The sequence below is a fragment of the Podarcis cretensis genome (assembly GCF_951804945.1).
Source record: "Podarcis cretensis genome assembly, chromosome: 15".
Taxonomy (NCBI): Eukaryota; Metazoa; Chordata; class Lepidosauria; order Squamata; family Lacertidae; genus Podarcis; species Podarcis cretensis.
Genome location: NC_137185.1, coordinates 18,192,828 through 18,207,774, shown reverse-complemented (window position 1 = coordinate 18,207,774; position 14,947 = coordinate 18,192,828). Strand labels below are relative to the sequence as shown.

The window sequence follows — 14,947 nt, the reverse complement described above, 5'->3', positions numbered from 1 at the left end:
CTAATTAAAACTTACTTGTCACCTTTCCCTATGGCTCAGGGCAACAAAAGGTAAATAGATGGAAGAGCTCCTTCCAGAGACAAATACACACCCAAAACTGCAGCCAAATCTGCCAACTCAGCCATTATCTTCATTTGCCAGGTCTTGATTCACACATAAAAAACAAACACAGCAGAGCAACACATCTGAACTCAGCAGTTTTTCTAAGACAGTCTAGTTATGTTGCTGTGTCCATCAGTTCTGCAGTAGTAGGGGGACAAAACTTGGGGGGGGGGGGTCCTATAAAGATACTGTTTTGTTCAGACAATTGACTAAAAATTGACTTGATTTAGAAAGGGTGAGGACAATGCCAGGTACTTGTCTTGTTTAAACTTGAGCAAGATTCCTGAAAGTCATTTCCTTTCACAGAAGTGGCTTACATAAGTTGAATGGATGGGTTAACTAATGCATACACACCTTGAACATCTGAGCACAGAAGCACAAAAACAGGTAACAGTAGGAAGCTGCAGGGGAGAAAAACCACTTTTGGGAAGGTAACTTTTCAGAGGCACAAATAAGAAAAGTGAAAAGTTTTGGGGGGAAATTAAAAGCTTCATAAGAAAAAATTAAGTCAAACAACTGCTGCAGTTTACAGGTCAATAGATAATTTTAGAGGCTGGACTTAATGGTCTCACTAGGGGAGATGGAGATCCTTATATGTTGCTCCACTTGTGAAGAAGACAAGTGATATATTCATTCTCTCCTATTGTAAATCCATGCTTTACAACTATTTCTTGATTTCTGATATGTTAGCTCAAAAACAAAACTCATACTTGCCAAGCTTGTTTGTTTGTTTTTATTTTAAAAAAGAAAATTCTATAGAGCATGAATTTTCATTTTAAACTCGCTTAAATCATAACACCATCTAGAGTAGACCAATAGTCGCAAACTTTTTCAGACTCAAGAGCCGCCTTTAACCCAAATGTGCATTTGGGGATCCATTTCTTAGTCTTCTACCAGCAGTACTGGTAGAATAAAATGAGCATCTGTAACCTTCCCATGCTTGGCTGGCTACCTCCTGAGTATAAACATATTATAGAAATAATATGATAGGAAGTTTGGCAACCAGCATCAGTCCTGGTGGGGCACAAGTTCTAACATGGGGGTCGTCCCCCAAAATTTTTCTGGTCGTTTTCCTTCTTCCCCCCTCCCCCCAGCTGTTGGACCCTAGACTTTGACCTCGGGTTCCAGCCATAGCTGCATGATAACAGAGCTACTGCGAAATTACTACCCAAGTAATCCACTTGAAATGAAAATGCACACTGTCTTTATGTATTTCATACAGGAGTGAATCTGGGCGTCTGCCACACATATTGTTTCTGCAATATAGTAGCAAGGTTACACTGATAACAGCCTCTTACTCTTCTCACTTGCATTAAGTAAAAAATGAATGTTTGAAAATATAGTTGTGGAACATACTTTTAAAAAGTTGGAGCTTGTCTCAGTTGAAGCAACCCTTCAGTTTTCTAACGTCTGTGAAGCTTAAAGTGAAAGCTCACAGTTGAAAGGTGCAGATCTTTCAGTCACAGGTTTTCAAATAAATCAAATAAATGGAATCAAATAAATGCAAATGAAGGATAGCTAACTTTACCATTACTACCAGACTTGCTACTGAATAAGTATGCTCATATTCTATTGAGCTCAATTGGGGCTTACCTCCAGGTAAGCAAGCATAGGATTGCAGCTTCTCATGATACTGTTGAAGAGTTAAGTGTTTTTATAAGGTTTAACTGAATATCCTAATGTATTGGTGCTGTTTAACCTACTTACATTTAGGGATATTTATTTTGGAACTTGTCTTTGAAAATGAACTGGTTCTATTTGCAACCTGAAGAGGTAAACAGGATTCTTGGAGAGGTACAGCCATCGACTTACATGCTTGAGCCTTGCCCTTCTTGCATAATAGCAGCTAGCCATAGGGGATAGACTGTCTGGGTTCAGGAAAACATTGTCGTAAGAGGAAGTGCTTATGCCTGCCTTGAAGGAGGCAGTTGGGACAACTGCTCCTCTAAGAATTATAACAGCTCTGGACCCCAAGGGGTATAACACTGTCAGCCCATCACAAATAATCCCCTTTGGGGGTAAAGTGCTTGAGTGAGTGAAGACTGTCTCTTGGATGAAACTGATCTTCTGGTTCAGGAGTGTGAAACCTAATTCAGCTTTATGACCATAGTCCCTTGTGATGCAACTTTCTGAGGTGTAGCAAAGGTGGATGCAGTCAGACACCACTCTCAATCTGACAACCAAGAGTTATTGCCACAAATCAAGGACATATTCTAGCCAGGCAAAAGCACTAGAGGAGGACCAGTGAATGAGTGGGAGAGTGTGACTTGGGCAGAGTTCTGAGCACTGGGTAGACAGGGCTGAGGTTCCACACCCCTGTTCTAGGCCCAGTTCAGTATGATTTCAGGCCTGGTTTTGATATGGAAACTGCTTTTGTCACTTAATGGATGACTTAAACTGCAAGATAGGGAGAGTGCGACCATATTGATTCTTCTCAACGTCTTAGCAGCTTTTTATACCATCAACCATGGTATCTTCCTGGACTGACTAGGCAGGGTAGGAGCATAGTGATGTAGTATTCCAATCCAATCTGCATGGCTTGTACCAAAGGTCTTGCAAGTTGCCACTTATCCACCATGTTATTTAACACCTTTTTGAAACCAGTGTGAGAGGGGTTTGCAGTTAGGTGTCTTCAGTATGCTGATGTCTGTGTTTCCTAAGTTGGTCTAAATCAGGTGGGGCAGTAGAAGAGAGCTGATTCATCTGGTTATAGTAATCAACTAGGTGAGAGCAAATAAAGACAATAACTTCCTTGCTGTATCAGATCAAAGGCACATTTGGTCCAGTATTTTCCCAGTGGCCAATCAGCCCCCTCAGAAAAGCACAAAATTGGGACATGAATGAGCACCCTAGCTTTCACTTGCTGTTGTTCCCCGGCACCTAGTATTTAGAGGAATATTGCCTCTCTGTTGTAGAGGTAAAACATAGTAGCCATGGCTAGTCATGAGTTTATCTAACCCTCTTTTAAAGCCATCCAAGTTTGTGAGTATCACCACATCTTGTAGGGGCAAATTCCCAAGTTAAACTGTACAGTGTGTGAAAATGGGATGGCCTCAGGTTCTAGTACTGTATGAGAGAGAGAAACTTCTTGCTATTTACTTTTTCTACATCATGCATAATTTTATACCCTGCTATCATGTGTCCCCACAACCACCAACTCAATTTCCCCACCAAGCTTTAAAGCTTCAGACATTCTGACAGTTCCTCATAAGAGAGTAGCATATTTTGTTTTCCCTGCTCTGCACCTTTTCCAACTCTGCAATTTTTTTTTTTTTTAAGGTGTGGAGGCCAGAAGTGTACACCAATGAGGGTGCATAGATTTGTATAAAGGCATTTTTAAAATTCCTTTCTTAATGATCCCCTTTTTGAAATTCACCCTTTTCACTTCAACCACATGTAAGACAACTGATAGTAATAGTAGTAGTAGTAGTAATGATAATGATAATAAATTACAATAAGACAAAGGCTCTGGGGCTGGGCAGCTCCCTTATTTGAGAAAGAACTCTGAAAATCAGATTCACAGCTTAGAAGTACTCCTTGATCAAGCCTTTTCAGGTTTACTTTAGGGTCCTTGTGGTGGCGCAGTGCTTTCTAGCAGCTGAGGCTGGTACTTCAGCTGTGACCTCTCCTGGACAGGGATTTTGGGGAGGTGCTGATTCACACTAGTGACATCTCATTTAAGCCACTACAATGTGTTAGGCAGAACTGCCCTTTGAGACTCTTAATAAGATACAGTTATTTGAGAATAGAGGAGCAGAATTTAGCTGAGACAATCCATTGGGAACATATTACTAGTTCTGAGAAACGTATGCTACTTGTTTGTTCTCATGTTCAATTCAGGATGCTAGTGTTAATCCTTTAAAGCACTTCATGGCATGAAACCCAGGTACCTTACAGACCAGTATTGAAAGAAGGTTGTACTTTACTGGATATTGAAGTTTATTGCTATGTTGTTTTAATTGTGTTATTTGTTAAGGTAAAGGTAAAGGTACCCCTGCCCGTACGGGCCAGTCTTGACAGACTCTGGGGTTGTGCGCCCATCTCACTTAAGAGGCCAGGGGCCAGCGCTGTCCGGAGACACTTCCGGGTCACGTGGCCAGCGTGACATCGCTGCTCTGGCGAGCCAGAGCCGCACATGGAAACGCTGTTTACCTTCCCGCTGGTAAGCGGTCCCTATTTATCTACTTGCACCCGGAGGTGCTTTCGAACTGCTAGGTTGGCAGGCGCTGGGACCGAGCAGCGGGAGCGCACCCCGCCGCAGGGATTCGAACCGCCGACCTTTCGATCGGCAAGTCCTAGGCGCTGAGGCTTTAACCCACAGCACCACCTGCGTCCCGTGTTATTTGTTACATTGGTTTTAATTGTTATGTTTTGTTTCCATTGTAAACTGTCTTGGGATAATTATTTGAAGAGCAATATCCACATGCCTTAAATAAAGTAAATCCTTCTAACTTCTGTAGGACATTGTGCAGGGTTGCATATAAGCTACCAGGAGCTATTGAGCTTTATTTTGGATAGCACAGTGTTGGAAAGTTCATACTTATAAGTTATCTTTCAGATAAGACTGTCTTAAGAAGTTGACCTGAGATGCCCATTCCAGTATAAGGAGCCTGTTGTGCTATATTTAGAATTCCATGAGTATTATTGAAAGCAGCAAGATTTGAAAAACGGTTGTAGCCCATTCTCTTGTGATTTGTTCACTTGGTCTAGAAATACTACTGGAGTGATAGCCATTTTGCCGTGCTAAAGTTTCTGAAGAGTAGTTAGATGCAACTATCATAATCATCCTGCCAAGTTGCAGTGAGTGGGCAGGATTATTCTTTTCTGCTAGGTTAGAGTCTAAAAGCTGTGGCTAATTAAAGAGCCAAGGATGTGGACCTCCAGTTGGATTTGCAAGTTTCTGACATGGGATTAAGGCAGAAAGTCAAAGGTTGAATATACTTCAGTAGGGTTAAAGGCTCTGCTTACTAGCGCGTTCAAGTGCTGTGCACCTCAGCATTTATTTATTAAAACCACTAGCCTCACAGGAGTGTACCAATGTCCCACAAAATCATAACCATTCTATAGTAATTAGATGCCTTAAACTTAACACAACTTAATAGATTACGGCAAGAAAGTTGGGAAGGGAAGATTGGGTTACTATTTAGGCTAAGAATGATGAGAAGACCCATCATGTTGGAAGAATAAAGAAAAGCCATTGGCCACATGCAGCCACTCAGGTGTACTAGGGCTAGTTTGATTAAATTGCTGTTGAGGTTTAAAGCCACTGCCGCATCATTCCCATGACTACAGGTGCATTTCAGACCCTGATTTGTGCCAGGGTGTGTGTGTGTTGGACTGGGCAGAGATTTCCCTCGGGCCAGTCCTGCTAGACACTGCAGAGTGCTATCAGTGTCACTCCGCCAGTGTGGAGCTCCCGGTACACCTGTCAAAAGGGGAGATTGGTAGAAGTGCTTCCAGTGGGTTTCCAGGTAGCAGAAACCCCTAAAATGAGGAATTCAGAGGAGTCCAGGACCCATTGTATCCCCATCCAGCATTGGGCCTGATAGGGAAATTAGAAGGAAGGATTTTTTAAAGATCAGTTTATAATCAGTAATATTTTGGACTTATTGAAGTCGATTTTATGTTGGCTAATAGATATTCAGAACCTTTGTCTTCTTGCAGACACTTTCATTCAAAAGATGTGTTGTGCTTAATTCTTTTTTTCTAAATGGGGCACAATTTCATTCTAAATCCATGTATAGCCAATCTAGTAGGTCTTTGCCTTGTTATATTGTTAGTGTTTCCTTCATAATTTTCAGCTATTGAAGTAGATGAACCATGTGATCTCCATAATGCTAGTCAGTTGATTTTGTGCTCCAGAAGACAAATTATTTTCTCTTGAAGTAATTTGCAATATGATGAGCGAGAAAGCAGGAACAAGACAGGAAAATGAGGTCAAAATTGGCTGTTTTTCAACAGAGTGATGAGTAATTTACCAGGACAACTAAACTGCTACTAAAATGAAGTTTTAGTTGTTATCCTGTAAAATGCATGGTAGATGCCAGCCTTCCTTAAACATGCATGATCTTTTATTTCCTTCCATAACTTTATACTTTTAGCCACACTGGTGCTAGTCTTGCATGTAGATGCAGATTTTTGCTTTGTTGATACAGTAATTAATCTTTTTTTAAAAAAACCCTGCAATGATAATGCAATTCTATGCTTTACTTAGAAGTAAACCCTTTTGTGTTCAGGTGGGTTTAAGCCCAGGAAAGTGTACATTTTATTGCAACCTGAGTCACCAAACATCCTTGTCTGTCACACTCTTATGAGCTAAACTATCATAGATCCTGATACCTTGGTGCTCCTTTTGCCCTGTCCAGCTCCTATTCCAACCCTAACCCAATTATCAGTGAATGACCAAAATGAAACTTCTCAGTTTTTCAGAACTTGCTGTTAAGAACAATCCTTACTCTGTACTGCCAAAGTTAATGGCCCAGCTTGGATGTACAACTAAACCATAGGCTTCTTTTCAATAAACTTCAGTAACCTCAGCCTATGGATTCCAGTTGCCTTCTTGCAACCACACCCAAGAAAAGAATGGGGAGCACTTGAACCTGAAGCTCAGGCAGGCTTGTTTCCATAACATATTAAACTATGGTCAGTAATTTATCCTCTCTCAACCAACAGTAATATAGAATTTCAGCCTCATACTGTCATTTGAGGTGGGCAGCAAACTAGCAGAATAGTTTCTCCTTTGTAGCAGCATAGAAATAAATTACTGACTGGGGCATTCCTACGGAGTTGGACTTGAATACATACCAGTAGTGATGGCAGATTTTCTGATGAATTCCCAAGCACTGAACTTTTTTCATAGTAACTGTGAGACAGTATTAATTTCACAGTTGACTTTTTATTTATTTTCTAGGCACATTTTGATCTCTTGCATTGTGGATCCTAGCAAACATCGGAGGAAAATGGGCGTCAAAACATTTACCCACAATTCCCCTGCACACAGCCAGGAGATGCTTGGGAAGCTTAACATGCTGCGTAATGACGGACACTTCTGCGACATCACCATTCGTGTCCAAGACAAAATCTTCAGAGCACACAAGGTGGTACTGGCTGCCTGCAGTGACTTCTTCCGTTCCAAGTTGGTTGGCCAAGCAGAGGATGACGGCAAAAGTGTACTTGACCTGCATCACGTGACAGTGACTGGGTTCATGCCTCTTCTGGAATATGCGTACACAGCAACATTGTCTATTAACACAGAAAATATTATTGATGTCTTGGCCGCGGCCAGCTATATGCAAATGTTCAGTGTTGCTAGCACATGTTCCGAGTTCATGAAGTCGAGCATTTTGTGGAACACTCCTAGTAGCCAGCAAGAAAAGGTGCTAGATACAGGACAGGAAAACAGTGCAAATTGCAACTTTACCTCTCGAGATGGCAGCCTTTCTCCAGTTTCCTCTGAATGCAGTGTGGTGGAAAGAACCATTCCTGTTTGCAGAGAGTCACGACGGAAACGTAAAAGCTACATAGTCATGTCACCAGAAAGTCCACTTAAATGTAGCACTCAGACAAACTCACCACAGGTTCTGAATCCTTCAGCTTCCTATGCAGAGTCTAGAAGTCACCCTGTAGACTCTTCTTTAGCTTTTCCTTGGACTTTCCCTTTTGGAATCGACCGAAGACTTCAGTCAGAGAAGGTGAAGCAAGTAGAAAATTCTCGGACTCTAGAAGTGCCTGGTCCATCTGAAGCAGCTAGAAGAATTGCTGATTATGTGACTTGTGAGAGCACAAAGGCCAGCTCACCTCTGGTCATTGAAGAAGATGTGCGTGTTAAAGTGGAAAGGTTAAGCGACGAGGAAGTCCATGAGGAAGTATCGCAGCCTGTCAGTGCATCCCAAAGTTCTCTGAGTGATCAGCAGACGGTTCCAGGAAGCGAACAAGTTCAGGAGGACCTCTTGATCAGCCCACAGTCATCATCTATAGGTACAATCACTCTACATGTTTTGTTGTGATTTTATTGGATATTGTTGGATACTGTCTATAAAGGCTTCACCTTGTTATGTAAATATTTCAAATAATAGAGTGACACTTTTTTTCAAACAAGCTCTATAGGCTTTTCTATAAATGCTATCTAATAGCGCTGATTGCTTTTCATTGCTCCTCAACCATTTTGTTTGGTCTAAATAGTGTGAAGTGCCTTTGATGGGCTTTGCAACTCAATGTTGAATCTTCTGTCTTGCAACCTAAACATCTCATTTATAGTTTCATTCTAAGCTCATTTACCCAGAAGTAAATGCTTTTTGTGGGAATTTTTTATCCTCTAGAAAAGTGGGATAAAAATAAACCAGAGTGGACTCAACTAGAAGTAAATCCCATTGAGTTCTATGGGTCTTACACCCTAGGAAGTGTGCTTATGATTATGGCCTGAGGGGTGGGGGGTGACTAGTCTCTCTGACTTGATCCTTTCAGGGAGGAAATGTGTGAGCCGTCCAGTCATGCTACCTCAGCTGCATTGTTGCTTTGAGGAAGCAGGAACAGTTTTCCAGTGGCACATGCCTCAACATATTTCTGTTGCTATTTTTGCATCATGCTTTGAATAGCTCTTATGTTGACATTCTATATTGGTAGTATTTCTGCTCAAATTAAATTGCTTCACCTACTAGAGCTTTTGCAGACTTTAGCAGTTGTGAATCTTCTTTGAATTGAAGGCACACAAATGTGAATGTGTTATTCATTATCTTGCTAGACGCTTTATAACTAATCTGCCAGAAATGTGAGAATGTGGTTTATAAATTAATGGGGGAGACAGTGTTCTTTCTCCCTTGGCAGCTTTCCTTTAGCAAGAAGTTGGTTCACTTGACTGATGTAATCTGACCCATGCCCTTAAACACATGGAAGTGGGAGTTCAGGGAAGAAGTTGCCAGTGACATGCGATCAGTTATGAAAAATCATCACATGGAAAGCGTGGAATATAGTTTATGGCATCATTTAAAGTAAAACAGAAGCTTCAGCAGACAAAAAAAACCCCCACCTGAAATCAGCATCAAGGGGAAACAGCAACTTGCCAGCCTAAAAGATCTGTGATCTGATCTAAAACTCTGCAGGTGCTCTGGATACATATAAGCCCACAAGGGTACCAGCATCTAAAGGGTTTCTCCTGTCTGGTGTCACAGGCAGTTCTTCATGTCCCCAGAATCTGTCCCACATTGAAATGAATGGGGAAGTCCTTGTTGATGCTGGAACTCCATTGGCACAGCAAGTAGCTGCTATAGCAGATGGTCAAACTTTATTCAGTTTTCTTGGGAATTTGGAGGCATAATTCCATACATTTGGGTGGGGGGAAGCAATACTAGCCATGGCCACTTCAAAAATCAACATGTATCTAACTTAAGGTATGGCATGAGGCATACTTGTTTGCCTCATCAGTTTCAGTGATGGACTGTGTATCAGGTGTGTACTTGCGTTTCGTTTGTTATAGTTTATTCCTGCATTGGGGGGCCCCCGCGGTAATGTCTGCTTTGTGACTTCTTTTCTTCAATTGCTCCTTTTTTTTCTTACCAGTCCTGTAAAATGGGATTTCAAGAAGATGCTGGTTGTCTGGGGCACTGTTCAAGGTTCAGGCCCTCAGGATTTTCTTCTGATGTTCTTCACAACAGGCTCCTTGCTGGCTGCCGTTAGTAACTACACAAGGCACCAGCAAACAGAGTGTTCTCTGCAGGGTGGCTGTCTTTGGAGTCCTTGAAGATGAGGGTTGCAGTCCACTAGGAGGTTCACTATCTCCTATGAAATAAATACTGTTTAAGCATCTTGCATAACTTCATTTCGGTGGGTTTCTTGCTCAAGAAGTAGATTGCATTTTGATGATTCTTGCTTGACTGCACTGCTCTCTGTTCCTTACTTGAGCTTCCCCACTTCTAAAATAAAGATCATCAGAGAGAGGCAGGCAGCAGTCCTAAGAGAGCACATGTCTCTGATGCTTCTCTGGTTAATCTATTTACTCATCCATAATCCACATCATGCATTGTGGTTTACTGGGGGTAGAGGGCATACAGAAATTATATTTGTCAAATATTTTCAGTAAAATATCATTTAAAAACACAATTTTAGAATAGCATTGTGTCACCAAACTAAAAGTTTAAGCGTACGATCATTTCCTTTTTTGGCTGGGATATTATTGCATGCTTGGCACAGAAGTAACTAGATGCCTTCTGTGACGGTGCAACAGTACTTTTCCCCCTCGCACCGTTGGGCCCGCCCTCACTTAAATATAGTGCACCCACCTGACAGAACACCCAATTCCACGAATTCCTACAAACTACCCCAGATTATCTTGTGGACTTGTGTGAGGGAAAACTTAATAATTTGGAGTCTCAGGCATGATTTGACCAAAGAAACAAGAAAGATTTTATTTAACAAAGGAAGTTTATGACACAAAGTGGGTAAAACATAAGAAACTTCAGATTGTAATGTTATTTCACTTCAGTTCTTTCTCAGTTGTTGCACAGCTGTTGCCGCTTAATACTTTGGTTCTTAAACAAGGTGGTACTTCCTGTCAGTTACACACCCCTTTGACAACCCTATTCCAAGGTACTCCAAGTAATAGACCCAAGGCATCACCACACCCATCTTAAATGGTTTGGGAGTCTTCTCTTTTTGTAGAAGAATCTCTCCCCTCCTGACCTAAGTGAGACCTAAGAAGACTGTATCTTTCCAGCTTCTACTTCTCCTGGCTCAGTCTCAGCCTCCCAGTTAATTCCTGGCTTATTACTCTTACAGGACACCACACACTGTCCTTCACACTAAGCGCAGAGACTCTTTTCTCCAACTCCCTCTCCTCTCCTCTCCTCTCCTCTCCTCTCCTCTCCTCTCCCTCCCTATCTCCCAACCTCTATCCCAATCTCCAAACTGTCTCTCCAAAACCTCTCCTTTTCAGCTCCCTCTCCTTGAACCCCGGCCAATCCGAAGCTGCCATTCATTAACCATTTGGTGGCAGGGAAAAAAGAAAAAGAAAACACTTGGTGAACCAACCTGCCCAGCAAAATCAAACTTTTCCGTCACACCTTCCTGACCAGCATTTGCAGGCACATTCATATAAATCCATATCTTACATCTTTTCTGGAGACTACTGCACACCGCAGTTGTTCTGTAAATACCAAAATTGCTTTGCTTATTTGGGGGAAATTAGCAGAAACCAATAGATGCCAATATTATTTTGCCTGCTTTGGGGAAAGAGCAAGAAGCACTCAATTTATTATGATTAGAATATTTATACAAAATAACTGGTAGTGAGTAAAATGGCCTTGAAGCTTTAAACACAGCTGATACAGTGTTACAGAATGGGAAATATAATTGGTTTAATGCAAAACAAAACATAGGCCACCCCAGCCCATTTTGCCTTGGCCATAAGCTTAATTAATAGTATTGAGATAGCAGAGGAAGGCCAAAGGTTGAGGAATTACCTTTATATTGTGGTTTGAGGCAGACATTTAGAGACCCAGCTGAACAGTTAGTATTTTTCATAGCTGGTTTATAGGAAGGAAGACAATATGAGGAAAGATTTTGCAGAGTTCAGAGAAAAGGAGAAGGAAACAATATTGGGGACCTAATTTCCTGATCCATTTAAGTAGATCTGGGTGCATAATCAGACTTAACACAGACATATCCCTCACTAGATTGAGAATAGTAGACATAATTCTGCTATGTATCAAAGTGAAGATACAGTCCAGTATCGTTTTGGATGGCATGAACATTTTATTGTGTATTTGAATGGTAATCCCCATCCACATTATTGTGCAACTTACTGCATATGTATATTTTATTCGCATGTGATTAGAGCTGGAAGGGGGCCATTGGCAGCATCTGCCAGATTTTTCACTTATAATTGTGAAGATGACTACAGAGATAATCTGTGTTGCCTAATAGTTTCAATTTTGTTTAATAAATGGATTTAAAAATCAAGCAAATGTCTACATACACGCAGACATTTTCAATATATAAAGTACATACTGTACAGTGGACCCTCCGGATACGAACTTAATTCGTCCCGGGGGTCCGTACTTACCCCGAAAAGTCCGCATCCGGAGGCACCACTTCTGCACATGCGCTCGGCACAATAGAGCGCTACTGCACATGCGCACATGACAAAACCCAAAAGTATAAACTTCTGGGTTTGCCGAGTTTGTAACTCGAAATAACGTTACCCGAAGGCAACGTGACCTGAGGTACCACTGTGTAATTAACATTTATGTTGTTTTTATTTGTTTATGCCTGCAGCCTGGAGCTTACTCTATGAATCTGCTGTTTTATATAATCACAATCTGAATAAGTTGTTAAAACTATGCTAACTATATGAGTGTACAAAGCCATTGTTTTTATTTTCTTAACAAGTTACAATTCTTAACATAATTAAACAATAGATCTTCACTTAGGGATCTTGTACAATTTAAATGGCTTTGTAGACTTAAGTGCTGACTAAGAAATAAGCCCCGCAGAGTTTGATGGGCCTTCCTGGTATTTTTAGGATCACAGCCTCAGATTAATAATGAGCCAGCCAGGAGCTGACGCTTTAAGAATGGTGAGCAAGGTCTGGCCAAGAAAAGTAGGCATACACAATTTATCAACCTCAGTAATCAATGTCTAAGCATCGTCTTTCCAAAGCCACACTTGCTGTCAACAGTGATGCTCTCCAAGAAGTGTTTTCCGTAAAAGAACATTAAATTACATAATTTCTAATACGATTTAATAAAATTGCTGTTCCTTTTTTCTGTTTTGAATATTTATGATATGCTACAATTATGATTTGGGAGATACAAAGAATTAAATGTAGACTGAGTAAAACAAGTATTTGCCTCTGTGCATAGTAGTGTTCTAAACTTACTGCATAGAAAACAGGTCATTGTGTTCACTTTGCTTGGGAACGTATTGTGCACACGACAAATCATGTTTGGGGGGCCACAGAAGAGGGAGCTTGTGAGAAAAATATGTGGACTTCAGAGACTACTTTTTAGTTGGGCACTTGGTCTTTGCATCTTTCTGCATGCATTGCACCATTTAACATGTCAGTTTGATATCCCTCTCAAGGTATTTTCTACTTAAATATGAGTTGATAGATTAATTTACAGCTAAATAAAAAGTATAATTTTTTATTTTTCAGAAAAATACTTTTAACTTGCTTTCATTTTGGACCTACTTGTAGAAAGAGAGTAAGATAGAAAGCTTAATACAAGTCCAACCATATCAGTACCTAGGGCAAATAAAAATAACAGGTGGATAGGTAGTTCCCAGACCCATGGGCCCTAAATCAAACAGATTGTGATTTTAGTCGCTTATTTTGAGACACACATTCTTATTATTGAACTATTTATTAAGCCATCCTTGCGATCATTGGCTTTTGAAATGTGTAATCAAAGTAGTAAAGTTCTTACGGAGCTGATTATATATCTTGGTACATACATGCTTCTATTAAACTGAAGATTAATGTGTGTTGTTTCTTTAACTTCCTAGGTTCAATAGATGAAGGGGTCACTGAGGGATTGCCAACACTCCAGAGTACCTCTGGTGGTAACGTTCATGCAGATGATGATGACCGGTACGTACACACACAGTGTGAGAAGTGTTCTGCAGGGCCTAGAATGCTGTGAGACTGCACACATGTATGCAATTTCTGTGCAGAGTAAGATACAGTTCATATCTAATGGATCACATGATTTAGAAAGGCTGTAAATGTTAGTGCTTGATTATGTGCTGAAATGGTTCTGAGGTTGAGATTTTAACTAAAGAATAGAGGAGGGGCATTGTTATTATTTATTGTTGTAGTAGTAGTAGTAGTATCCTGCCTCTTCTCCAGACTGGGACATAAGGCAGCTTACAGAATTTAAAACAACACAGATAAAATACAAAAAGCTAAAAACATAAAAGATAATTGTTAAAAAGTTATTAAACTATAATAGAATTAAAGCCATGTTAAAAAAAAACAAATTTATTAAAATACAGATAATAAAAACAGCACGGCACTGTTAAAAGCCTTTCCTTTAGGGAAAAAAAAGTTCCCAAAAGCCTTCCAGAATAAAACAGCCAGTGTGGTAGTAGTTTTGGACCCAGAAGGTCAAATTTCTTTTAGTCAGAAAGCTTGCTGGGTACCCTTGGATCAGTCACCAATTTTCAGCCTAACTTTGTTATACCACGGAGGAAAGGTGATTGAATACCAAAGTCATAACCAGTTGCATGTACTAAATACCATTATCATTGTATCAACAGTTCTTATGCCAATCTTAAACCTTGGTTGAGGCTGGCAGGAAAACCTTGAGCTGGGGTATGGGGAAGGAGTGTGCAGTCTCAGAACTATCAGTCTCTTATTGTATAATCGTCTGCTTTTGGTTTTATTTGGTAGTTTATTTTATTTTGTACTGCATTGATTCTATATAAAATCAGTGGGTACAAATTCATAAATAATTTTAACAGCATGGTGAGGTAAGTCACTGCTGTTGTGACTTGTACAAGGCCACCCGAGCAATTCAGATGAGAGGTGGGATTTAAGCCTGGTTCTCGGTCCAGACACTGCAGCCGCACTTTTGATTTTACTAGCCCATCACAAATGTAACCAGTTTTCTGAAAGGCTTACTTTAGCAATGATTCAGTTGCAAATTCACTGTGACAGTATTTTAATGCAAATTATTCATTTTCATGCATTGACTACCAGCATGCTGTTCATCAGTTTCCATAAGAATTCCACTGCAGCCAAAACAGTCTTTTAGGAGATTGATGGATTTAATACAGTTTAGCAGAATGAACTTCAGTTTTGCTTCTGAATTTGTTGTTGAGGTTTCATTGTTGTTTCATATTTGCGTTTAGG

At 40.5% G+C, this 14,947-nt stretch overlaps 1 protein-coding gene and 1 long non-coding RNA gene across 6 annotated transcripts in view; both read left to right on the top strand.

Annotated features, from left to right (window-relative positions):
• LOC307203680 overlaps positions 1-14,947 on the top strand; it is a 398,536-nt gene that overhangs the window by 171,191 nt on the left and 212,398 nt on the right. The window lies entirely within an intron of this gene.
• ZBTB44 (zinc finger and BTB domain containing 44) overlaps positions 1-14,947 on the top strand; it is a 33,017-nt gene that overhangs the window by 8,906 nt on the left and 9,164 nt on the right. For 4 of the 5 annotated variants that reach the window (XM_079954542.1, XM_079954540.1, XM_079954543.1 and 1 more), the window contains exons 2-3: positions 7,013-8,079; positions 13,600-13,684. In XM_079954542.1, the coding sequence (XP_079810668.1) occupies positions 7,062-8,079; positions 13,600-13,684 (1,103 nt within the window). In that variant the 5' untranslated portion in view covers positions 7,013-7,061. Of the gene's footprint in view, positions 1-408; positions 490-7,012; positions 8,080-13,599; positions 13,685-14,947 lie in introns of all 5 variants that reach the window. The other variant, XM_079954541.1, reaches the window with a different exon arrangement.